The 25,317-nt window shown below is 40.7% G+C and overlaps 1 protein-coding gene across 2 annotated transcripts in view; it reads left to right on the plus strand.

Moving 5' to 3' along the window:
• Window positions 1-25,317, plus strand: part of LOC124788893 (ATP-dependent RNA helicase SUV3 homolog, mitochondrial) — an 87,149-nt gene that overhangs the window by 57,675 nt on the left and 4,157 nt on the right. For both annotated transcript variants that reach the window (XM_047256174.1, XM_047256176.1), the window contains exons 11-12: window positions 7,165-7,364; window positions 7,497-7,612. In XM_047256174.1, coding sequence (XP_047112130.1) covers window positions 7,165-7,364; window positions 7,497-7,612 — 316 coding nt within the window. The remainder of the gene's footprint in view (window positions 1-7,164; window positions 7,365-7,496; window positions 7,613-25,317) is intronic.

The raw sequence follows: 25,317 nt of genomic DNA on the forward strand, positions 1-25,317 counted from the left end.
GTACCCAGTCTGTCAGCCAATCCTCCATTAGTCATGTCCCACAATTTAGCGGAATGATAAGGGAAAGACAAAAACAACATCGCTCCCATATTGCAGTGTAACTTGTAATGGGTTCAACATACATGAAGGAACTGAGGCTCTAGAGGAATCTGGGCAGACGAGACCCTTTCAGATATGTTGTTCTCTATGGAGAACAACATTGCCTCACAGATGCTGCTGTATGACAGGATACATTGTCATGCTGATACAAACAGCCATAAAGTGCGAACTGTTCCTCTACTGTATGCAGCACACAATGCTGTAAGATGTGTCCATATCCTTCTACGTTTAGCATTTTCTTAAGTGCTTTAAGGAAACCACACCCTAACTATGAAAAACACCCCCATACTTTAACACAACCTCCTCTGCACTTTACTGCTGGCACGACACATAATGTCAGGTAACATTCTCCTTGCATTCATCAAACCTAAACTCCTCCATCAGGTTGCCACAATCACTCCAAATCACTCATTTGTAGTCATCCACTGTCCAGTGATGTCTCTCTTTACACCACCTCAAATGTCACTTAGCCTCGACTACAGAAATGTGAGGCTGAGCTGACCGACAGTTGTGCCCCATTCTTTTTAACTCCCTATGCACAGTCATTCTGCTATTTGAACTGCTGGTAGTAATCTGGAACTCATGGTCCATGTCTTTCTACCGGGTCTTGATGGGTTTGTTATTCAGGTGATGTCCAGTGCCTAGTCCACTGAACTCTTCTAACTGGCCGTTTCTGCCGTTACTACTTCTCTATTGACAACGCAATACTCCCCATCTCCGTTTATACTTGCTGGTTCATCTATCATGACATCTACTGGTGAATTTTGCTTTATATTTGGGTGTTATTTTTTTAATTTATTTATACGTCAAGTTCCGTTGGACAAAATTGAGGAGCAAATTTTCCAAGGTCATGAAACGTGTCTGTACATGAAATTACAACATAAAAGTAATAACAGATAAAAATAAATGTTTATGAACCTGAAAAAGGTCAGTCCATAAGTTTAAGTAAACACAATCAACAATACAACAAGAATTAGCTTAATTTTTGAAGGAACTCCTCAACAGAGTAGAAGGAGGAAACTCTTCAGTTTTGATTTGAAAGCGTGTGGATTACTGCTAAGATTTTTTAATTTGAGTGGTAGCTTATTGAAAATTGATGCAGCAGTACACCGCACACTTTTCTGCACAAGAGTTAAGGAAGTCCGATCCAAATGCAGGTTTGATTTCTGCCGAGTATTAACCAAGTGAAAGCTGCTTATTCTCTGGAATAAGCTAATATTGTTAACAAGAAATGACAGTATATAGAGGGAAACATTCCACGTGGGAAAAATATATCTAAAAACAAAGATGACGTAACTTACCAAACGAAAGCGTTGGTATGTTGATAGACACACTAACACAAACGCACACACAAAATTCAAGCTTTCGCAACACACCGTTGCTTCATCAGGAAAGAGGGAAGGAGAGGGAAAGGCAAAAGGACGTGGGTTTTAAGGGAGAGGTAAGGAGTCATTCCAATCCTGGGAGCGGAAGGACTTACCTTAGGGGGGAAAAAGGACAGGTATACGCTCGCACACACACACATATTCATCCGCACATATGCAGACACAAGCAGAGCCACTTCCTCATCCCCTCAAACCCAGAACCTCCCACAGAAGAACCACAAAAGTGCCCCACTTGTGACAGGATACTTTCTGGGACTGGATCAGACTCTGAATGTGGCTCTCCAACAGGGATACGACTTCCTCAAATCCTGCCCTGAAATGAGATCCATCCTTCATGAAATCCTCCCCACTCCACCAAGAGTGTCTTTCCGCCGTCCACCTAACCTTCGTAACCTCTTAGTTCATCCCTATGAAATCCCCAAACCACCTTCCTTACCCTCTGGCTGCTACCCTTGTAACCGCCCCCAGTGTAAAACCTGTCCCATGCACCCCCCCACCACCACCTACTCCAGTCCTGTAACCTGGAGGGTGTACACGATCAAAGACAGAGCCACGTGTGAAAGCACCTACGTGATTTACCAACTGACCTGCCTACACTGTGAAGCTTTCTATGTGGGAATGACCAGCAACAAACTGTCCATTCGCATGAATGGACACAGGCAGACAGTGTTTGTTGGTAATGAGGATCACCCTGTAACTAAACATGCCTTGGTGCACGGCCAGCTCATCTTGGTACAGTGTTACACCATCCGGGTTATCTGGATACTTCCCACTAACACCAACCTGTCAGAACTCCGGATATGGGAACTTGCCCTTCAGTATATCCTCACTTCTCATTATCCGCCAGGCCTCAACCTCCGCTAATTTCAAGTTGCCGCCGCTCATACCTCACCTGTTTTTCAACAGCAGCTTTGCCTCTGTACTTCCGCCTCAACTGACATCTCTGCCCAAACTCTTTGCCTTTACAAATGTCTGCTTGTGTCTGTGTATGTGCGGATGGATATGTGTGTGTGTGCGAGTGTATACCTGTCCTTTTTTCCCCCTAAGGTAAGTCTTTCCACTCCCGGGATTGGAATGACTCCTTACCCTCTCCCTTAAAACCCACATCCTTTCGTCTTTCCCTCTCCTTCCCTCTTTCCCAATGAAGCAACCATTGGTTGCGAAAGCTTGAATTTTGTGTGTATGTTTGTGTTTGTTTGTGTGTCTGTCGACCTGCCAGCACTTTCGTTTGGTAAGTCACATCATCTTTGTGTGTGTGTGTGTGTGTGTGTGTGTGTGTGTGAGTGAGAGAGAGAGAGAGAGAGAGAGAGAGAGAGAAACCAAGCCAATGTTGCACACAAGAGCCTTTACTACCAAGCTAGTGTCATCAGCAAACAGAAATATTTTAGAGTTACCCGTAATACTAGAGGGCATATCATTTATTTAATAACGAACGGGAGTGGCCCCAACACTGATCCCTGGGGCACCCCCCACTTGACTGTACTCTGCTCAGACCCCACGTCACAGCCATTATCAACATTGCGAATATTGACCCTTTGCTGTATGTTGCTAAAGTAAGAGGTGAACCAATTGTGAGCTACTCCCCATATTCCAGAATGGACCAACTTCTGGAGCAATATTTTGTGATCAACACAATCAAATGACTTAGTTAAATCAAAAAAATGTACCAAGTGTTCGAAACCTTTTGTTTAACCCATCCAGTACCTCACAGAGAAAAGAGAATATTGCATTTTCAGTTGTTAAACGACTTCCAAAGTCGAACTGTACATTTGATAACAAATCGTGTGATATAAAATGATCATTTATCCTTACATACACAGCCTTTTCAGTAACTTTAGCAAACACTGATGGCATAGAAATAGGTCTAAAATTGTCCACATTATCATTTTCTCCCTTTTTATAAAGCGGCTTTACTACTGAATACTTTAATCGTTCAGGAAACCACCATTCCTAAAGGAAACATTACAAATATGGCTAAATACAGGTCTAACATGTGCTGCACCATACTTTAATATTCTGCTAGACAGTCCATCATAACCATGAGAGTCCTTAGTCTTCAGTGACTTTATTTTTGACTCAATCTCCCTCTTGTCTGTATCACAGAGGAGTATTTATGAGACATCAAGCTCAGAAAGGCATTTGCCAAGAGAGTTATGTGATTCCCTGTAGAAACTAAATTTTTATTTAAATCACCAGCAATGCTCAGAAAATGATTGTTAAATACTGTACTTATATCTGATTTATCAGTAACAGAAATATTTTTACTGCAAACTGACTATATATCGTTGACCTTGTGCTGCTGACCAGACACTTCCTTCACAACTGACCTTATGGTTTTTGATTTTATCCAGTGAATTAGCTATTCTGTTTGCATACCACATACTCTTTGCCTTCCCAATAACATTTTAAGCACCTTTCAAGACTATTTGTAATGGGCTACTGTCGCTTGATTGTGACTATGTCTAACATTTTGATATAATTCCTGCTTTGTTCTACAAGATATCCTTATCCCACTAGTCAGCCACCCGGGCTGCCTATTACTGCTAGTACCCTATTAGAACATTCTAATGGAAAGCAACTCTCAAAGAGCATGAGAAATGTGTTAAGGAAAGCATTATATTTATCATCTATGTTATCGGCACTATAAACATCCTGCCACTCTTGTTCCTTGACAAGATTTAAAAAACTCTCTATTGCTGTGGATTAACTTTCCTACGTAGTTTGTAATTAAATATGAGATTGTTAAAATTTGTGTGTCATGGTATGAAAGACCATCCAATCTTTATGACAGAATGCCCATCTAGTAATGAAGAATGAATAAAAATATTGTCTATGCTGTGCTACTGTTCCCCTGGACCGTAAAGGAAAAAACAAAGTCTGCATCAGATCATATGAATTTATTAGATCTACCAACATTCTTATTCTTGCTCCATCATATACAAACTATTAAATTTAATAACTGTATAACAGTGCACAAATAATTTTGTCAGTACTTATTTTTATACCCGCTACAGCTGTAGTGCATGCCACAAAATGTAAACACACTACTGAGGCGTGAGGCTTAGATGAACGACGTAAGCACAGTCACGAATAATAGACCACTCGAGTCAATGACACAGGAAGGAAGATTGAGATTAATGAAAATCCACTAATAAGTTACTTTTACAGCAAAAATTAACACAAATAAACTTCAAAATAAGTAACTGACATCTAAAACTTTATAAAATATTGATGAGCAATTTCAACAGCAGTCCAGCACACATGACGTCACACTTTTGATCAGATAGTGTATGTTTGCAAAAGCATGCTTTAAACCCAGTGGGACCTGTATGTAAGTGGTTATACCCACCATAGCAAAGATAACCTTGCTGGGGAAAGTGCTAAAGGAGGAGTTGCTTTGTTTGAAAATAACACATACATATACATGTTGTTATTGACCTTTAAGCAGCTGCTGTTAAAATTAATTGGGAATGAAGATTACAGTGTTACTACTGGGAGATTACGATATTCACAATTTGTTATAGGGCTCATTCTCTCTTTGTCCTGGGTATCATGTTTTAGAGAGAATCTTGATTTCTCAGCTGCTGTGTATTCTCAACAGTGGCAGACAATCATTTCAGCAGTTTTATTGGTTCATCCTCAGCCATAGACCTTTTCCCTAGCCCTTGCAGATTATCCTCAATTAGAAGTCAGTGATAAACTACATTCCAGTGACTTTTTGTCACTGTGGATCGCTCTATCAGATGGATAAGTTTCTGAAAGATACTAGCAAAATTGGTAATCAGCAGAGCACAGTATACTCCATGCTGCCAGTTGGCTGTTTTTTTAAAACTGGGATGGCAGTACCACCATGCCACTGATTTATCCACCTTGGCGGTCAAGCATTGTAGACTGGTGCAGTGATGAGTGACGCACGGCACAGATGAGACTCTCAAGCAGTTTAAATATTACACTATTGGGTTTAAATACAGACCAGGAGCGGAAACCTAGTCTTTCAGGCAGCAATGGCCAAAGCTCGATGTACAATCAAAGAGAGCAAGAAAAGTTAATGGCAAATGTTCCTGCTTTCTCTCCATTCTCCTAGTTTTTTGTCTCTAAACTCTACCTGAGCACTTGATAATGCCAGAGCATTTTGCATTGGCTAGTGCCACTGCAAGCAGAAATCCAATATTCTGCCGCTGCTACATGACTGTGTGTGTGTGTGTGTGTGTGTGTGTGTGAGAGAGAGAGAGAGAGAGAGAGAGAGAGAGAGATTTTAACCATTGTCATCATATTTTTAATTTACTTGATTTACAAATGATTTACATGCAGAACTGTGCTCCATTTTAGGTGACAATGAGATGAATGTGGCGCAGATTTAAGATTCTGTAAAATGTAGAAACCTCATCACTATTTTAGGCTTCGTCCTGTATTATCCATCTTTAAAAAACTTTTGAGTGCTTGGCAAAATTAGTGTTTTGCAGTTTCTATGATAATTTAAACATGTGGGTGGAGGTGAGTGAGATTGGGAAAGAGCGAGTGTAATTATAAACTTGAAACTACCTGGCAGATTAAAACTGTGTGCTCGACCGAGACTCGAACTCGGGACCTTTGCCTTTCGCGGGCAAGCGCTCTACCATCTGAGCTACCGAAGCACGACTCACGCCCTGTCCTCACAGCTTTACTTCTGCCAGATGGTAGAGCGCTTGCCCGCGAAAGGCAAAGGTCCCGAGTTCGAGTCTCGGTCGGGCACACAGTTTTAATCTGCCGGGTAGTTTCATATCAGCGCACACTCCGCTGCAGAGTGAAAATCTCATTCTGGAATTATAAACTTAGTTGCTTAAAGTCATGGGAAGGGCTGTCCCATTTGCAGATGCAACATTTATGATACCTGAGTGTACGTTTTTGATGTTTTACAAAAATCAAACTGTGGAAACTCCAGGTAGCAATATCAACAATGTAGGAAAACACAGATTGCTGTTTATCGTAAAGAAGACATGTTAAGATGTAGACAGGCACAATGTCCTTTAATTGTGCCTGTCTACAAATTGACATGTCTTCTTTATGCTAAGTAGCACTCTGTCTTTTCCTACATTGTTGTTTTTAATGTTTTGAACACAATTAGCTCCAATTTTTTAGTAAGGGAACTGATAACCTTGTTGAGCATGTGGAACTCCTCTTCCTCTCCCCTACACTCACAAACTATTGCAAGCAGTAAGCCCTTTGTTTCCCTGAACTGTGGAACTACTCATATAGTGCATAGCAGGTTGCTTTATAGCTTAACATGCAGTGCAAACTACATTGTAACTTAAAAATTTTTTTCAGGCATAAAACTCAAGTTAAGTTGGAGAACAGTTCTCATATCAAACAATAGAAACTCGAGGTTGGAAAATAGATAATATAAAAATATAGGAAAACAGATTGCTACGTACTGTAAAGATGACACATTAAGTTGCAGACAGGCACAATTATGTGCAAGTGTCTTAATTGTGCCTGTCTGCAACTTAATGTCATCTTTATGATAAGTAACAATTCCTATATGTGATATTTGGAACATTAATACAAGGGGACTCTCTCTCTCTCTCTCTCTCTCTCTCTCTCTCTCTCTCTGTGTGTGTGTGTGTGTGTGTGTGTGTGTGTGTGTGTTGGTGGTGCACATTAATTGCTAAGAACTTCACTGAGAAACCTTTTGCTTTTCTAGTTATCGCTTTATGGACTTGTTTCCTGATCCTGTGCTCGTTCGAGACATTCAAAAGGAACTGGACGCTGTCATCCAGGAAGGTGTTTTCCAGCTTATGCGGTTGCTTCGAAACTCCGAGACATCTGTGAGCAGTGGCTCTGCTGCAGCAGCAGATGAAGATGACTTCGCTATTCACCAACAGAAGCATTCATATTTACGGGGTATGTATATGTTTCTTCTAATTTCATTCAAATTATGTATTAAGTGTTGATTATATGTGTAGTGACAATAACAATTGTGTGAATGAAACTGCTCTTATGTACCTTGTTTTATAGCCTTTTATGTTGTTTTAGGGCGCAAAAGTGGGAGTTCTCAATTAATGGGTCATGGAAAACTAACAGAAAGGCTACTAGCACAAGGCCTGCTTACACCAAGTATGCTTCAGGAGTTGAAAAAAGAATGGAGTCAGGTATGAGAATGGAGACAAAATTACTTTTCCATAAAATCTTCTGTGTTGTAAAAGACATGGCCTACAGCCCAGAAAGGTTTTATCAAAATTGACACCTACCTCAAAAATTTACAAACATGCATAAATTATGTTATAAATTAATGTGATGGTTTGTTGCCAAGAAGTATCCAACTGAATTTAGAGCATCCTCTTTGCATGAAACAGATTTTGTGCAAACCTTTAGCCCCCTTATAGATTAGTGGCTTTCTTGTCTCAGTTGACTCTCAAGACAAGTGCATCTACTGCAGTGCCTCTGGCATTTTATTCCCATACTCTTCTGTTTGGAGTGGTCATTTTCATTTACAAGTAAGAACAAAAATTTCCTGTGTAGTTAAAGCAACTTACTGGTGAAAGTGAAGTCATGAGGGACTGTCCTTTTTACAGAAAATTGAAATATGGTAACAAAATGTAGGAACAGTCAATGACAATGTAGTTTATTAATGATCAAAGCAGAATTCATAGTGGAAGTTCTTATCAAAATTTGTGTGGTAAATTGTTCTCATTCCTGAGAACTGAAAAAATAGGAAAAATGTCATACAAACATTTCAGAAGATACACATTTATTTGCTGGATAAAATATATACGTGCAAACACATAAGACAATATGTGGAACACAGTAAATAGCATCTGTTTGGTTTATACTTTGTATCTTGTTTTCTTGCTAAGTGCCAAATAACAACAAAAATTCTCTGTCTTGTTCAATGACTCTGACGTTTTCACTGTTGAAATACTATTCGATAAACATGTTTATTTACATTCTTATTTATGCATAGTGCTGGTGTTTTCTCTTTAAACTGCAAATACTTTTTGCTTTCAGATATACTGTCCCTCTTGTAGGAGAACACTAGTAGGAAAAAAATACCAGTGTAACATTTAAGCATGCCACGAAAACAGAACAAACAACATGATTAACATTAAGTAGACACAGAAGCGCAAAATCTTTTTCTAGGACAGGAGAGAGCTTGACAAGAATAGCACACTCTTGAATGAGATTTTCACTCTGCAGCGGAGTGTGCGCTGATATGAAACTTCCTGGCAGATTAAAACTGTGTGCCCGACCGAGACTCGAACTCGGTCGGGCACACAGTTTTAATCTGCCAGGAAGTTTCATATCAGCGCACACTCCGCTGCAGAGTGAAAATCTCATTCTGGAAACATCCCCCAGGCTGTGGCGAAGCCATGTCTCCGCAGTATCCTTTCTTTCAGGAGTGCTAGTTCTTCAAGGTTCGCAGAAGAGCTTCTGTAAAGTTTGGAAGGTAGGAGATGAGATACTGGCAGAAGTAAAGCTGTGAGTACCGGGCGTGAGTCGTGCTTCGGTAGCTCAGTTGGTAGAGCACTTGCCCGCGAAAGGCAAAGGTCCCGAGTTCGAGTCTCGGTCGGGCACACAGTTTTAATCTGCCAGGAAGTTTCATAGCACACTCTTGTTATGGTTGCTTTCTGACGTACATGCAAGCACGAAAGGCATAAGCACTTCGAGTAGTTGTGGACCAGAAAGCCACTCATGCAAAACAGACGTTTCAGGTCCACTGAGCGGCCACAAATTACTCAGATTGTGTCTCCCTCCCTCCCTCCTCTCTCTCTCCTCCCCCTCCCTCCCTCTACCTCCCCCTCCCCCCCTCCTCCTCCTCCTCCTCCTCCTCCTCTTCTTCTTCTTCTTCTGCTCTCTCCCTCCTCTGTGTGTGTGTGTGTGTGTGTGTGTGTGTGTGTGTGTGTGTGTGTGCTGAAGTAGATACTGTGAGCATGTGAGCAGATACTATGATTCAACTGTAACATCATTTCCTCTGAAATCCCATCAGTATGGTACAACTGCTTTTCATCAGAATCTCATACTCTGCTGTTGGATTTTGCTGAACACTTCCCTAGGTTCCTGAGAGTAAATGGTTGATAAATGAGAGGTTATTGAACTAAGTTATGCTTTGTATTACTGTTCCCCAAAAACATTGGACTCTGTCCATTCTTGTGGTCTGATGGACAGAGGTAACACACCACAATGATCCAGGATCTTACCTTTGTTTTTGATGGGATAAGTCATATCTCGACCTTGAGAAAATGTGTGGTTGTTGAGGAGAAATTCCAAATGTGCCAAGTGAGGTGATGCTGTTGTAAGAGTGTTCAGGATGGTAGCAATTCAAATTCACATCTCACTACACACATTTAGGTTTTCCATATTTCCCTGTATCATTGGTGACAGATGGCAGAGTGGTTTCTTTAAAAGAGGCACATCTGATTTCTTTCTCGAGTTTTCCTTAACCTGAGCTTGTGCTCTATCTCAAACAACATTGGCAATGGAATGTTACCCTTGATATTTCTTCCTTTCTTTCTGAATACAACAAAATGTCTGTGGCCCATGCTGGGGCTGAGTTACATTATACTTAAGCGTATGGGCCTTTGTATCGTTTAAACAGCCCCACTCTTAATTTCCTATAGGACAAAAGTGAAACCCACTACTTCAATTAATCAAACTACAATTTATTTCAGTATTAAGTTAAGAAGCAGTTAGATGCAATATTACTTCTGCTTACATTGAGAAAGAACTTAAAGAATTACAGGGTGTAATAACTTGCTCAAAAAACTGTGGTCTGGGATTCTCCTTAATTAATTAAATAAGACATACTATTAATACATAATTATAATCCCAGAGCTTTACCATCATAGTCTAAATTTCAGTATGGATTTTGTAATATGGTGAGTTTAAGGGTTGATATAAGAGTTATAAAATGAAGCAATAACGAATGGCAATAAGGAAACTAAGTAAGTGAATCAGGATGTGAAAAATATAGCTAATATTGCCAGAGGATATTAAATGCACAAGTCATTAATGTTTTTCAAAAAGCAGCATTGGAAGGGTGGACATTACGACAGACTTAGGGTACTGACATGAATTTGCTGTAGAATAAGGGAAATCGTGTTTTGCTTTTGTGTTATTGCCTTTTATAGGGACTATAAAATTCTTCTGTAGGAGAGAACATGTATTTGAATGCAGTGTCTCTGTGAAACTCAGCTAGCACAGTTTATTCATGAGATCAATATGACTGTAGATAGAAATGTCCAGTTTGGTAATCTGTTCCTTAACTTCCCAAAGTGATCCAGTACAATTTCATGCTGTCACTTAATGGATAAAATAGAGCTTATGGAATATTTGACTATCTTTTTCAATTGATTGAGGACTTCCTTGCAAACAAAACTCTATATATTGCCCACAATGGGGGAAAATTGTCATGGCGGAAAATTGTCAGAAGAGAAAGCTGTGAGCATGCCCTGGGGACTATTACTGTTCACAGTGCACAAGATAGCAAATAATTAATGAAATTTGTTGGAGTCTTCTTGGGGCTGTTTTGGGGTGGGGGGATGCTGATATATATCAAATATTGCTGTGATCAAACAATGGAAACTCCGGGTAGGAATATCAGCAGTGTAGGAAAAGATAGATTGCTAGTTACTGTAAAGAAGACACATCAAGTTGCAGACAGGCACAACTGAAAGACACTCATATGTAGCCTTCGGCCACAGCCTTCATCAGTAAAAACACACACACACACACACACACACACACACACACACACACACACACACACACACACACAAAGCAAGCAAGCAAGCACACACAATTGCCAACTCTAGCATTCGAGCCCGAAATGCTGGAGTTGGCAGTTGTGTGTGCGTGAGGTGTGCTTGCTTGTGTGTGTGAATGCAGTGTGTGTATGTCTCTCTTTACTGACAAAGGCTGTGCTGTGACTGAAAGCTACATGTGAGTGTCTTTTAATTGTGCCTGTCTGTAACTTGGCGTGACTTCTTTACAGTAAGTAGCAATCTTGTCATTTCCTACACTGTTGAAAATTGCTGTAAATTAGGGTAGTACTTGCTACAGGTACTTGGTACAGGGATTGACAGCTTTTCATTAATGTAAACAAATGTGACATATTTTTACTTCGTGTAAAGGCATGAAGATGCATTCTTATTTGATTGCATCCCTACCAATCAATCAGTGGAAACAGTCACTGACAAAATATACAGTGGTACGTGCTGGGGACAATTTGATAAAACTAGTTTCCCAATTGATATTCATTGGGTGGATCACAAGTACACTTAATTCATCTGTGAAGATCACTGTGACAGTAAAATTAGCTAAATAAAATCTTAAGTACATGTTAGCTGAATAAAATGATCTGGAAAGAATAAAAGCAGATCCATTCGCTGAAGAAAACCCACATACATTCTGCAGCTTCACAAAAACTGGGAACGAGGGAGGCCTACTAATGGAGAGAGAGGAAGGAAGAAGGAAACATTAAGGTAAATGGCATTAAAACACTTTTCATTTGTTGTCAACAAAAAGTATTACCCAGATTCTTGTGCTCAACCTCTCTATTACTAATGATATGCTTTTGAGATAAGTATAATGTTTATTGTAGCCATATATTGTATTATTTCTGTCAATTCATAAAGTATTTAAATTCCAATTAAATGAATGATTCAGCATTCATTAGCCCTACATGCCAGTCTCGACTAAAGTACAAAGAAAACATGGATTCTCTCCACCTTGCAATTGTGTAAACTGTGTCATAATTTTAGGGGGAAGTGATGTGTGTAAAAGCAAAACTAGCCTTGCAGTAAGGGCACTGAGAGAATTTTTATGAAATATTTCACAAGCGAAGTTTTATGTTGTATTTCCATGGAGAGAACTTTATTGACAATTCTTGTGTAAATAGAGAAATCATTGCACAAACTGAAAAATCAGAAAGATTTTTAGCAGTTTTGTACATACAACTCTCAGTGAAGTAATTAGTTCTGTCAGAGAGCATTTTGCTAGATGTGGATGGCACAGTAACCTCCTAGACAAAGGAATGCTGGCCAATGAAATTTTGCAGGTGATAAAAATTTCTGGAGTGCACACCAACATAAAAATTGCTCTGCCTGCAACAGATTTGCTGCCAATTCCAAAAGAAACAGAGGATAACCAGCAGTATATCAGGAAGAAGAATCCATGGTCACGCCTACTGAGGAAGAAGTTACATCAACACCAGCGTGTGAACCATTACTACGACATGCAGCATCATCAGTAGAACCAGAAGCAGCAGTGGAAAATTTAGAAGCAGCAGAACAGACATCGATATTGGAAACAGCAGAGCAAACATCAGCAATGGGTCTTCAGTCAGCTGCTGGTGTAGCGCCTGAATCGATGGAAAGAAGCATCAGAACAGGAAGTGCACACAAGTGAACCAGATTTTTGTGGCATCCAGAGGTAGAGGAAAAGCATCTAAAATCAGAAGAATTGAAAATTTTATTAGTCTCATAATGACAGAGCATAGTCTAAATGAGATGAAATAGAAATATGAAAGTGAGGGAGTAGCAAGAAATATAGAGAGCAGGGTAGGGGACTACACTCCACAGTAGATCTCGAATTGGACAGAATTTTGCTTTGAAGTTGCAGCAGTGGAAATAAAATTCAAGGGGGGGGGGAATGACTTCTAGTAGGCATATGTCAGTCACATATCTTAAATGTTGAAAACCATTTACTGGAAGTTGATAGGCTACTACACAAAGTCATGAAGAAACACAATTTTTTAATAACACATCACAGTTTTAGGACATACAACGTACAGTTTCATGTAAAAAAATCCTAAAAGATGTAGGACAACAATATAGAGGTGACATTGAGTAACAGACAGGCACGACAAAAAGGCAACTATACATTTGAGCTTTCTAATGTAAGGGCTTCTTTTGATGTAGAAAACACACACACACACACACACACACACACACACACACACACAACCTGGCCACTGTCTCTGCCTGCTGAGGTCACAGTGCATATAGTAGCTGTGTCTGATGGGAACACATTCTGTGGGTGATGGCTGCAAGGAAGAGGCTGGGACAGGGAGGGGGAGGTATAGCAGGATAGAGGTGGGGGAAGTTGTAGTGCTGCTTGTGGCTGTGGGAGCATGCAGGGGGTTATGGTAGAGATGTTTGATACCGTTGAGTAGTTTGAGAGAGAGTCGTGGGGGGGGGGGGGGGGGCTGAGCAGAAAACAGAAGTTAGGGGAGGGGAAAAAAAGACCAGTGGGTTTTGGTGGAATAGAAGGCTGGGTAGTGCTGGTGTGGGAGCGGGGAAATTGATAGGTAAGTGAGGGACAGGGAGTAGTGAATGTTGAGGCCAAGTGGGTTACAGGAATAAAGAATATATTGCAGGGAGAGTTCCCACCTGTGCAATTCAGAAAAGCTGGTGTTGGTAGGAAGGATCCAGATGGCACAGGCTGTGAAGCAGTCATTGCAGTGAAGCACACTGTGTTGGGCAGCATGTTTAGCAACTGAGTGATCCAGGTGTCTATTGGGCACAGTTTGTTGGTGACCTTTCATGTGGAAAGACAGCTTGTTGGTTGTCATGCCCACATAGAAAGCAGAACAGTGGTTGAAGCTTAGTTTGTAGATCTCAGAACTGCTTTCACATGTGGCCCTGCCTTTGATGGGATAGAAGATACCTGTGACCAGACTTGAGTAAGTAGTATGTATGGGACAGCTCTTTGCATATAGGTCTGTTGCAGGGATGTGAGCCATAAAGGAACAACAAAATGTACAGAAGCATCGAGCACATAAACAGACCATGTATAGACAAACAAAAACTTCAGTTGTGAATACTGTTATCACAGATCGTTGTGGACAAACAGTTGAATGGTGAGATGATATAAAAAATGAAGCAAATGTAGTAGCTGAATTTTGACAAACTAAACTTAGTAATTTGCTAAAAGCAGGTAAATGGTATGAATAAATAGAGGATACTGCAGAAAATAGCTGGAAATCTTTTTGTGAAGTATTAAGACACCACATAAATGTAGCTTGTCATTAAGTGCACAGAACTGTTATGGTAAACCAAACAAGAAATGGGTCACCATGGAAATTAAAAATGATATGGCGTTATGAAAATCACTAGAAAGATAAAGGACAGACCAGTCATGAGACTTACAAGTGCAAGAAAAAAGCATATACTGTGATAATAAGAAAAACCAAAGGCTTGTCACCAAAAACTGGAAATATAAACTTCTTCTGACATTTCTGGAATTACATATATAAAAGAGGAAAGAAAGAATCATGTCCTGAAAGATACAAATATAATATTGACAAGGAAGGGTAAAGAAGTTGCAGATTCATGACAAGTGTCTAATAGTTTCTATCAGCACTACACAGCTTTAGTTGACAAACAGAGAGCAGGGAAGTCCCAAAGGGGTGTCTAAGAGTTTGCACCTACTCCCAACAGATGAATTGGAAGTTTGAGAAATGATTGAAGCACCAAAATATAAAAATACGTAGGGCATATGAGCAAAACTGGTTAAACAGTGTACTAGATATCTTGCAAATTCTCTGACATTCTTGATTTAGTTGTGAAGGAATTAGTATTTCCAAAATGCTTAAAAAGGAGCGTACTGGGACCAGCATTTAAAGGGAGGGTTAAAGGGAAGGAGATCTGGGAAACTATAGACACATCAAAACTTTTCTTTCTAAAATAGTAGAAACAATGATTAAAGACCGAGTACTAAACTTAATATAGAAGCGAAATATTTTAAATGAAGCACAGCATGGGTCCAGAAAATGGAGCTCAACAAGACTGTTGTGGTAAAGTTCATGACAAACATAACTGAGGCTGGATGATCAGTGGGAAGTATCTGGTATATACCTAGATCATTCGAAAGCTTTTGATAGTTTGTATCCACAATTCTTCTAGAGAAACTGCATTGCTATGGCATAAGACATGAATCTGCAGATATTATGAAAATCTTTGTTGAAGATGGGTAGCAGTGTACAGAGATAAAAATTTGAATCTGGAAATAATGCTCATCTTTTTTATACATCGATGCACCAAAGAAACTGGTATAGGCATGCATATTCAAATACAGAGATACGTAAACATGCAGAATATGGCGCTGCTGTCAGCAAAGCATATACAGGGTGTTATAAAAAGGTACGGCCAAACTTTCAGGAAACATTCCTCACACACAAAGAAAGAAAATATGTTTTGTGGACATGTGTCCGGAAACGCTTACTTTCCATGTTAGAGCTCATTTTATTACTTCTCTTCAAATCACATTAATCATGGAATGGAAACACACAGCAACAGAACGTACCAGCGTGACTTCAAACACTTTGTTACAGGAAATGTTCAAAATGTCCTCCGTTAACGAGGATACATGCATCCACCCTCCGTCGCATGGAATCCCTGATGCGCTGATGCAGCCCTGGAGAATGACGTATTGTATCACAGCTGTCCACAATACGAACACAAAGTCTCTCTACATTTGGTACCGGGGTTGCATAGACAAGAGCTTTCAAATGCCCCCATAAATGAAAGTCAAGAGGGTTGAGGTCAGGAGAGCGTGGAGGCCACGGAATTGGTCCGCCTCTACCAATCCATCGGTCACCAAATCTCTTGTTGAGAAGCGTATGAACACTTCGACTGAAATGTGCAGGAGCTCCATCGTGCATGAACCACATGTTGTGTCGTACTTGTAAAGGCACATGTTCTAGCAGCACAGGTAGAGTATCCCGTATGAAATCATGATAACGTGCTCCATTGAGCATAGGTGGAAGAACATGGGGCCCAATCAAGACATCACCAACAATGCCTGCCCAAACGTTCACAGAAAATCTGTGTTGATGACGTGATTGAACAATTGCGTGCGGATTGTCGTCAGCTCACACATGTTGATTGTGAAAATTTACAATTTGATCACGTTGGAATGAAGCCTCATCCGTAAAGAGAACATTTGCACTGAAATGAGGATTGACACATTGTTGGATGAACCATTCGCAGAAGTGTACCCGTGGAGGCAAATCAGCTGCTGATAGTGCCTGCACACGCTGTACATGGTACGGAAACAACTGGTTCTCCCGTAGAACTCTCCATACAGTGCCGTGGTCAACGTTACCTTTTACAGCAGCAACTTCTCTGACGCTGACATTAGGGTTATCATCAACTGCACGAAGAATTGCCTCGTCCATTGCAGGTGTCCTCGTCGTTCTAGGTCTTCACCAGTCGCGAGTCATAGGCTGGAATGTTCCGTGCTCCCTAAGATGCCGATCAATTGCTTCGAACGTCTTCCTGTCGGGATACCTTTGTTCTGGAAATCTGTCTCGATACAAACGTACCGTGCCACGGGTATTGCCCCGTGCTAATCCATACATAAATGGGCATCTGCCAACCCCGCATTTGTAAACATTGCACTGACTGCAAAACCACGTACGTGATGAACACTAACCTGTTGATGCTACGTACTGATGTGCTTGACGCTAGTACTGTAGAGCAATGAGTCGCATGTCAACACAAGCACCGAAGTCAACATTACCTTCCTTCAATTGGGCCAACTGGTGGTGAAGCGAGGAAGTACAGTACATACTGACGAAACTAAAATGAGCTCTAACATTAAGTGTTTCCGGACACATGTCCACATAACATCTTTTCTTTATTTGTGTGTGAGGAATGTTTTCTGAAAGTTTGGCCGTACCTTTTTGTAACACCCTGTATAAGACAACAAGAGTATGGCACAGTTGTTAGATCGGTTACTGCAAATACAATGGCAGGTTATCAAGATTTGAGTGAGTTTCACACAAGCGATGGGACACAGCATCTCCGAGGTAGCGATGAAGTGGGGGTTTTCCCATACGACAATTTCACGAGTGTACCGTGAATATCAGGAATCCGGTAAAACATCGGTCTCCGACATCACTGCTGCTGGAAAAAGGTTTGCAGGAACGGGACCAACGACGACTGAAGAGAATTGTTCAACATAACAGGAGTGCAACCCTTCCACAAATTGTTGCAAATTTCAGTCTGGACCATCAGTAAGTGTCAGCGTGCGAACCATTCAACGAAACATTATCAATATGGGCTTTTGGAGCCGAGGGCCCACTCGTGTACCCTTGATGACTGCTCAACGCAAAGCTTTACGTCTTTCATGAGCCCATCAACACTGATATTGGACTGTTGATGACTGGAAACATGTTGCCTTTTCGGATGAGTCTCGTTTCAAATTATATCGGGTGGATGGACGTGTATGGGTATGGAGACAGCCTCATGAATTCGTGGACCTTGCATGTCGCAGCGGACTGTTCCAGCTGGTGGAGGCTCTGTAATGGTGTGGGGCATGTGCAGTTGGAGTGATAGGGGATCTCTGATACTTCTAGATCTCTGACAGGTGGTACGTTCATAAGCTTTCTGTCTGATCACCTGGATCCATTCATGTCCATTGTGCATTTCGACGGCCTTGGGCAGATCCAGCAGGACAATGAGACACCCCACATTTCCAGAATTGCTACACGGTGGCGTCAGGAACACTCTTCTGGGTTTAAACACTTCTGCTGACCTCCAAACTCCCCAGACATGAACATTATTGAGCACATCTGGATGCCTCGCAACATGCTGTTCAGAAGAGATCTCCACGCCCTCATACTCTTACGGATGTATGGACAGCCCTAAGGATTCATGGTGTCAGTTCCCTCCAGCACTACTTCAGACATTATGATATGAAGATGGTATCTGTTCTTTTGGACATGTCTGAAAGAACAGATACCATTGGTGATCTTGCAGCTTTCGAAGAATGAAATTACAATGAAATCCAGACCTTTAGCTGCTTACAGGCATTGACAAATATCAGAGAGGACAGTTGAAAACGTGTGCCCCGACAGGGACTCGAATCCAGGATCTCCTGTTAAATGGCAGATGCTCCATCTGTCTGAGCCACCGAGGACACAGTGGATAGTGCAACTGCAGGGACTTACGAGGTGTGTTTTTTAATTAATTACCATTTTGAAATTAAAAAAAGATGTGCTAAGATATCTCAATAATTTTATTTTTACATGAAAGCCTGTACCTTAATCTACTTTTCTACATAATTTCCATCAATATTGAGGCACTTGTCATAACGTTGTACCAGTTTTTGAATACCCTCCTCATAGAAATCTGCTGCCTAACTTGTTAACCACTGCATCACCACTGTTTTGACTTCGTCATCGTCTTGAAGACACTGACCGCCACTGAGCGAGGTGGCGCAGTGGTTAGACACTGGACTCGCATTCGGGAGGACGACGGTTCAATCCCGCGTCCAGCCATCCTGATTTAGGTTTTCCGTGATTTCCTTAAATCACTCCAGGCAAATGCCGGGATGGTTCCTCTGAAAGAGCACGGCAGACTTCCTTCCCCATCCTTCCCTAATCCGATGAGACCGATGACCACGCTGTCTGGTCTCCTTCCCCAAACCAACCAACCAACACTGACCGCCCAGGTGTTTCTTCAAGTGCAGGAACTGATGGTAGTCACTGGGCGCAAGATCTAGGCTGTATGGAGGATGATCTAGAGTTTCCCATTGAAAAGATGTGATGAGATCTTTGGTCTAATTCGCCACATGCGGACGGGCATAGTCTTACAGCAAAACGATGCCCTTGCTCAGCTTGCCACATCTTTTGTTCTGAATTGAATGGCGCAGATTGTGCAATGTCTTACAGTAAGCTGCTGCATTACGAGGCAGAAGTTCCACAAGCAATACTCCTTTTCTGTCCCAAAAAACTGTGCACAGGATTTTCTGGGCAGAAATTGTTTGCTTAAACTTTTCTGGGTTAATCTGAATGCCGCCATTCCATGGGCTGTTGCTTTGATTCTGGTGTGATGTAGGCCACCCATGTTTCAGCGCCCGTAACAATTTGGCTGAAAAAATCATCACCGTCGTTGTGATACTGCTCAAGGAAAGTCAATGCACTGTCTAAACGTTTGGTTTTGTGCACATCTGTCAACATTTTCGGTACCCAACGTGTGTACAATTTTTGGTAATTCAAGTGCTCAGTCACAGTGCCATACAAAACACTATGAGAAACATTAGGAAAGTCATCCCGCAAGGTGGAAATGGTAAAGTGTCTGATTTCTCTCACCTTATTGTCCTCATCCTGCACCAAACTTTCATTAACGACCGAAGGACGCCCACTCTGTTGTTCAGCATGCACATTTGTGCAGCCATTTTTAAATGCTCTCACCCACTTTCTTACCATTCCATCACTCATAATGTTTTCTCTGTAAACTGCACAGATCTCATGATGAATATCAATCGCTTTTAGGCTTTTAGCAGTAAGAAATCTTATAACTGCCCGTACTTCACAGTCGGCGGGACTCACGATTATCGGAGGCATCTTAAACACTCAGTACACAATGTAAACAGGGAAGAATCAGACTGTAATGGCATCAGTGCGTAGACAACAGATGTAGGTACCCAGTGTGCATGCCCAAAATGCCGACCGCAGCGCTGTGTGGCAAAACGGTACTTACTTAAAAAACATGCCTTGTATTTGGCATGCTCTCTGTGAGAACCACATCTCCAACTTACTGTCCACACACTACTCACAGCAGTCAATCTACCGATTCCTGTAAAAGTTCAGGCAATGTGAGTGCATCCGCACAGAAGATGATCATTGGCCGGTAAGCCTTATCCATATGAATATGGTATCTGTTCTTTCGGACATGTCCGAAAGAACAATACCATCTTCATGTCTGAAAGAACAATATCATCTTCATATAGATAAGGCTTACTGCACTTCTTCAGTGCAGATGCACTCACATTGCCCGAACTCTTACGGGAATCGGTAGATTGACTGCCGCGAGTAATCAGCGTAGTGGGCAGGGGCACTACAAATGTAGTGTGTGGGCAGTAAGTTGGAGATGTGGGTCTCATGGAGAGTGTGCCAGAGATAAGCCCCAGCAGTCGCACTATCCTCTGTGTCCTTGGTGGCCCAGATGGATAGAGCATCTGCCATGTAAGCAGGAGATCCCGGGTTCAAGTCCCGGTTGAGGCACACATTTTCAGCTGTCCCCGTTGATATTTATCAACGCCTGTAAGCAGTTAAAGGTCTGGATTTCATTGTAATTTCACTTCAGATGTTAGTTGAGTCCACACCATGTCATGTTGCGGCACTTCTGCGTGTTCGTGGGGGCCCTATACGTTATTAGGCAGGTGTACCAGTTTGTTTGGCTCTTCAGTGTTCAGTGTAAATGACATTCTGACTGCAGTAAGTGAAAAAGTGGTTATGTCTGTAGATGACACAGCTTTACTAGTACGTAGTGACTCAGTAAAGATCTGGAAAAGAAGGCTAGTGAGAACATGCAAATGGCAGAAAGATATTTTAGAGAAAATAATCTGTTGGTTAATAGGAAGAAAACAACATATTCAAGATTTGAAACAAACAGAACTATCAGCGTGCAGGACTTTATTCTCGACATTGGGGTTGCAGACCTAGAAGAAATGAAATGTAATAGGTATCTGGGAATAGAGGTGCACAACTTTCTAGCATGACAAAACCACTTCGATAAGGTGTGCACAAAAAAATAGTACAAATATATTCTTAATGAAGAAAATGCCCTATACAATAAATGCAAAATTCTTGTTAAAAATGTACTATGGAGTAATCTTCCCACCCGTATTGTACTGTATACCAATATACAGAGAAGCAACAAGAATAAATATTCAGAGAATTATAAAACTTAAAAGAAAGCCATCAGATTCATTGCGAAATTTAACACCATGGGAACCCTGCAAAAACAAATTTAAAATATTAAGTGTACCTAGTTTGAACATATATGAGACAATACTCCTTTTAACAGTAAATTTTGCAGCATATTTAAACAGTTTCATGACAACAACACAAGAATAACTAGATAAAATTACCATATCAGCAGCAAATGGCTGCAGATGACAGATAGGGACCCTAGTAACGCAAGTAGCTCATTTTATAACAGAATATCATAAAGAGCATAAGGGAACTGAGCACTTTCAAAAGAAAATTGAAGGAAAATCTCATCTGTGTATAAGGTGAAGCAATACATGCCAGCAAATTCATATAGCAGAAGTAAATCTAAAATGGTAAATGGTGTAGAACACTTCTCCCTTATGCGGATCCAAACTTCCTGAGGAATGAAACTAAACTCGACAAACATGACAGCACAATCAGAATATGTGCAGGGGCTTTTCTCCCAGAAACTGATAAATTACTAAAAGGAAAGAGAAAACTGGGTTTTTGAAGTTGGAAAAACAAAAGGAAGAAGAAAGAAAAGTTATGAAAATTTATTGATTTTTAATCAATCTGTTATAAAAAATACTATTGAGTATATTTTAAAACTGAGTACCAAAACAGCCATTTGAAGGAATAAGGATGCTTCCTGTGAAATTGTCACATGTGGCCTTCTTGTGAAAGTTACCTAACAGGTTTTTGTATGACACCTGCCATTTTCACCATTTAGGATATTAATCTTTATCATAAGATTATTAAACAGTGTAACAAGCAACAGTGTAACAAGCAAGAGCTTCATAGAAGCTATCCATTCCCTAATAGATCAATTTCCAGTAGAATTTATCCTTAGGGGCTGAAAATTATTTGCAGTGTCATGGGGTTCTATTTCTCATGCTTCTTTTCTCCGCACTGTTCCAAGTAAAACACTACTTGCCTTTGCTTGTTGCTATTTGCAGTGCTGTAAAGAGTTTGTCTCTCTTGGTATCCTCTTTGTCAGGAAGAAATTTGTACACGTTGCATATGACTACCATCCTTTGAACCAGCATGTCTTGTAAATGAGTCTTATTAATCCAAGATAAGTAAACAGCACATAATATGAAGTACACTCTTAAATTAATGGGATGGAAATATACATGTGCAGACAAACAAATGATAACATTTTCAGAAAAATTGTATGAATTATTCAAGAGAAGGGGTTTTATTAATTGAGCAAGTCAATTATCCGTTGGTCCACCTCTGGTCCTTATAGAAGCAATTATTCAACTTGGTGTTGATTAATAGTGTTGCTGGATGTCCTCCTGAAGGCTATCATGCCAAGTTTTGTCCAATTGGTGTGTTAGATTGACAAAATCCCGAGCTGGTTGGAGGGCCCTGCCAATAATGTTCCAAACATTCTCAATTGGGGAGAGATCTGGTGTTCTTGCTGGCCAAGATAGGGTTTGATAAGCATGAACACAAGCATAGAAACTCTTGCCCTGTGTGGGCAGACATTATTTTGCTGAAATATAAGCCCAGAATGGCTTGCCATGAAGGGCAACAAAATGGGGCGCAGAATATCATTGACGTACTGCTGTGCTATAAGGGTGCCGCTGATGCAGCCAAAGCGGTCCTGCTTATGAAAAGAAATGGCACCCCAGATCATCACTCCTGTTCGTTGGGCCGTATGGCGGGCAACAACCAGGTTGGTATCTCACTGCTGTCCAGGATGTCTCCAGATAATCTTCGCTGGTCATCAGGGCTCAATTCAAAGCTGAACTCATCGCTGTAAACAATTCTATTCTTTACATATCAGCGCACACTCCGCTCCAGAGTGAAAATCTCATTCTTGAATTCTACTCCAGTCGCTGAGATTCCAGGCCAGAGACCAATGCATTATTGACATACTCAATTTGTAAAACTCTTTCTTGTGAATAAATCATCCATTTTTTCTGAAATTGTAATTAGTTTTTTGTCTTTACATGTATATCAGCTCTACCGATTTCCATGCCATTCGGATAATTACTTCGTGGTGCACTGAATCGGTTGCAACAAAACAGCAAAGCCTTACTGCTGGAAGATGTATGAATCAAACCCAGTATTGCTACATAAACCATGACATTATTTCTTTATATTGTTTCTTGAACAGTATAATCAGTAGAAATGCAAAAGTATGCATTTACAAGCATGTAGTGAGTTAAAGGCTTTTCATTGGCAGTTACAGAAGACGTGAATATGATGTGGGAAGACTGCCGTTCTGTTCATGGCTGCCTCTTTCACTTGTCTCTCATGTGGTACCATCAGTTTTGTTTTGTTTTTCAGCAGCTATAATTTGGCAACACAAAGGAACTGGACATAATATTGTGTACTATAAGAACTATAGAAATCTCAATAAGAATAAAAAATAAAATGAAAGTAAATACCTGGTAGCCTAGAAGTGAGTTGTGTTCCGATAGTGTAATTCCTGACTTGCATAGCAACTACATAGGTAGCAGTACAGGTTCCTGGTGTAAGCAGGGACATCGGTGTGTTGACAGCTGAGGCAGTATAGTTGAGAGTTACACCACTGTGCTTGCTATTGTTTTGAGTTTTCTCCATTCGCTATGAACACTTGATCTTCTGACTGTTCCAATAATAGGATTTTACATATTTAATTGTTTGAATTGTGATTCGCCAACTGTTATAATGATAAAGACAGCTCCAGGAAGCCAATTATTTGGGATAATAACTGATCCAGTGATGAATATTTTCCTTCACAGACTCAACCAGTGCTAGTCAGTGTCCTTTATTTTCTTGTTATCTTGTTACTTTACATCAAAATTAATAGTGTGCTATGTTTACTTGCTTTGACCAATATAAAGCACAATATCTTAGACATAATAGCTGTAGATAAATTCTACACTGTTACGTGCACTGATAAAAACGAAAACTCCACCGCATCATCAACCAACAAATGGAACAATAAAAATGCTGCAACTATCATATTGCATGTGACCATTGATGGAAAAAATGACACAGCATGCAGAAAAGAGTGGGAAGCTAAGCAAATTATGTATTGTAGAGGGGGCCGGGGGAAAAAATAGGCAGGTCAGAAAATAAAAGATACAGAAAACCAAAAGGGGGTGAAGACAGGAATAGTTACTGAGAAAAAAGCAGAGACTGAAGAATTTAATGAAAATTAACAACAGGTGGATGGATAGAGAACCAAGGACATGTAGCACTGACGGTTCCCACCTGTGGAGGTCTGAGAAAATGGCACCTGGGTGAAGAATCCAGATGGCCCATTTGGTAAAACAGGCACCAAGGTAACAACTGTCGTGTTGTAGAGCATGCTTCGCAGCAGGATATTGTGTTTTACCATTATAGACCCTCTGCAGACACCCATTCATTCTAACTGATGACTTATTGTAATCATCCCAATGTAAAATACTGAGTGGTGTTTACTATGTATGTGGGTATACAACAATGTGATGTATCATAGGTGGCTTGCCTTTGATAGTATGTTTTCCCAGGGTAGGAGGGTGCATAGGGCAAGTCTTACAGACAGAACAGTCACAGGAGTGGGAGCCGTAGGGCAGGGAAATGGGTGCAGAAGGAGCATAGGCTCTGAGAATGTTATTTTAGATATTGAGAGCCAATGAAAAGCTGCTCTAGGTGTGGCGGGCAAAATGTTGAACATAAGAGGCCTCATTTCAGGGCATGGTTTTAGGAAGACATAGCCTTGTCGAAGTAGCTGATTAATACATTCAAGAAGTGGATAATATTGAGTGACAGGTTGTTTTTTGAAGGGATCATCAGTACCAAGATTGGATGTGATGTCCTGGGATATCTGCTTTTGAGCTAGCTGGCAGGTTAATCCAGTGATCACTTAGGTGAGAATTGTTGTGTATTACTGTAAAAAGTATGGATATGAACAAATATGTTTGCCTTGAGCGCCAAGGAGGAACATTTGACACGGAAAGAATGGCAACTGTCAAAATGTAAGCACTGTTGTTTGTTACTAGGTTTAATGTGAATGGAAGTCTGTAGCTGACCCTCATTGAGGATGAGGTCGGCATCAAGGAAAGTGACATTTGATTCAGAATAGGACCATGTGAAATTTAATTGTAATAACATATTTCCATACTCCATGAATTTTAAGAGGTCAACCCCATCATT

The sequence above is a fragment of the Schistocerca piceifrons genome, chromosome 3 (genome assembly GCF_021461385.2).
Source record: "Schistocerca piceifrons isolate TAMUIC-IGC-003096 chromosome 3, iqSchPice1.1, whole genome shotgun sequence".
NCBI lineage: Eukaryota > Metazoa > Arthropoda > Insecta > Orthoptera > Acrididae > Schistocerca > Schistocerca piceifrons.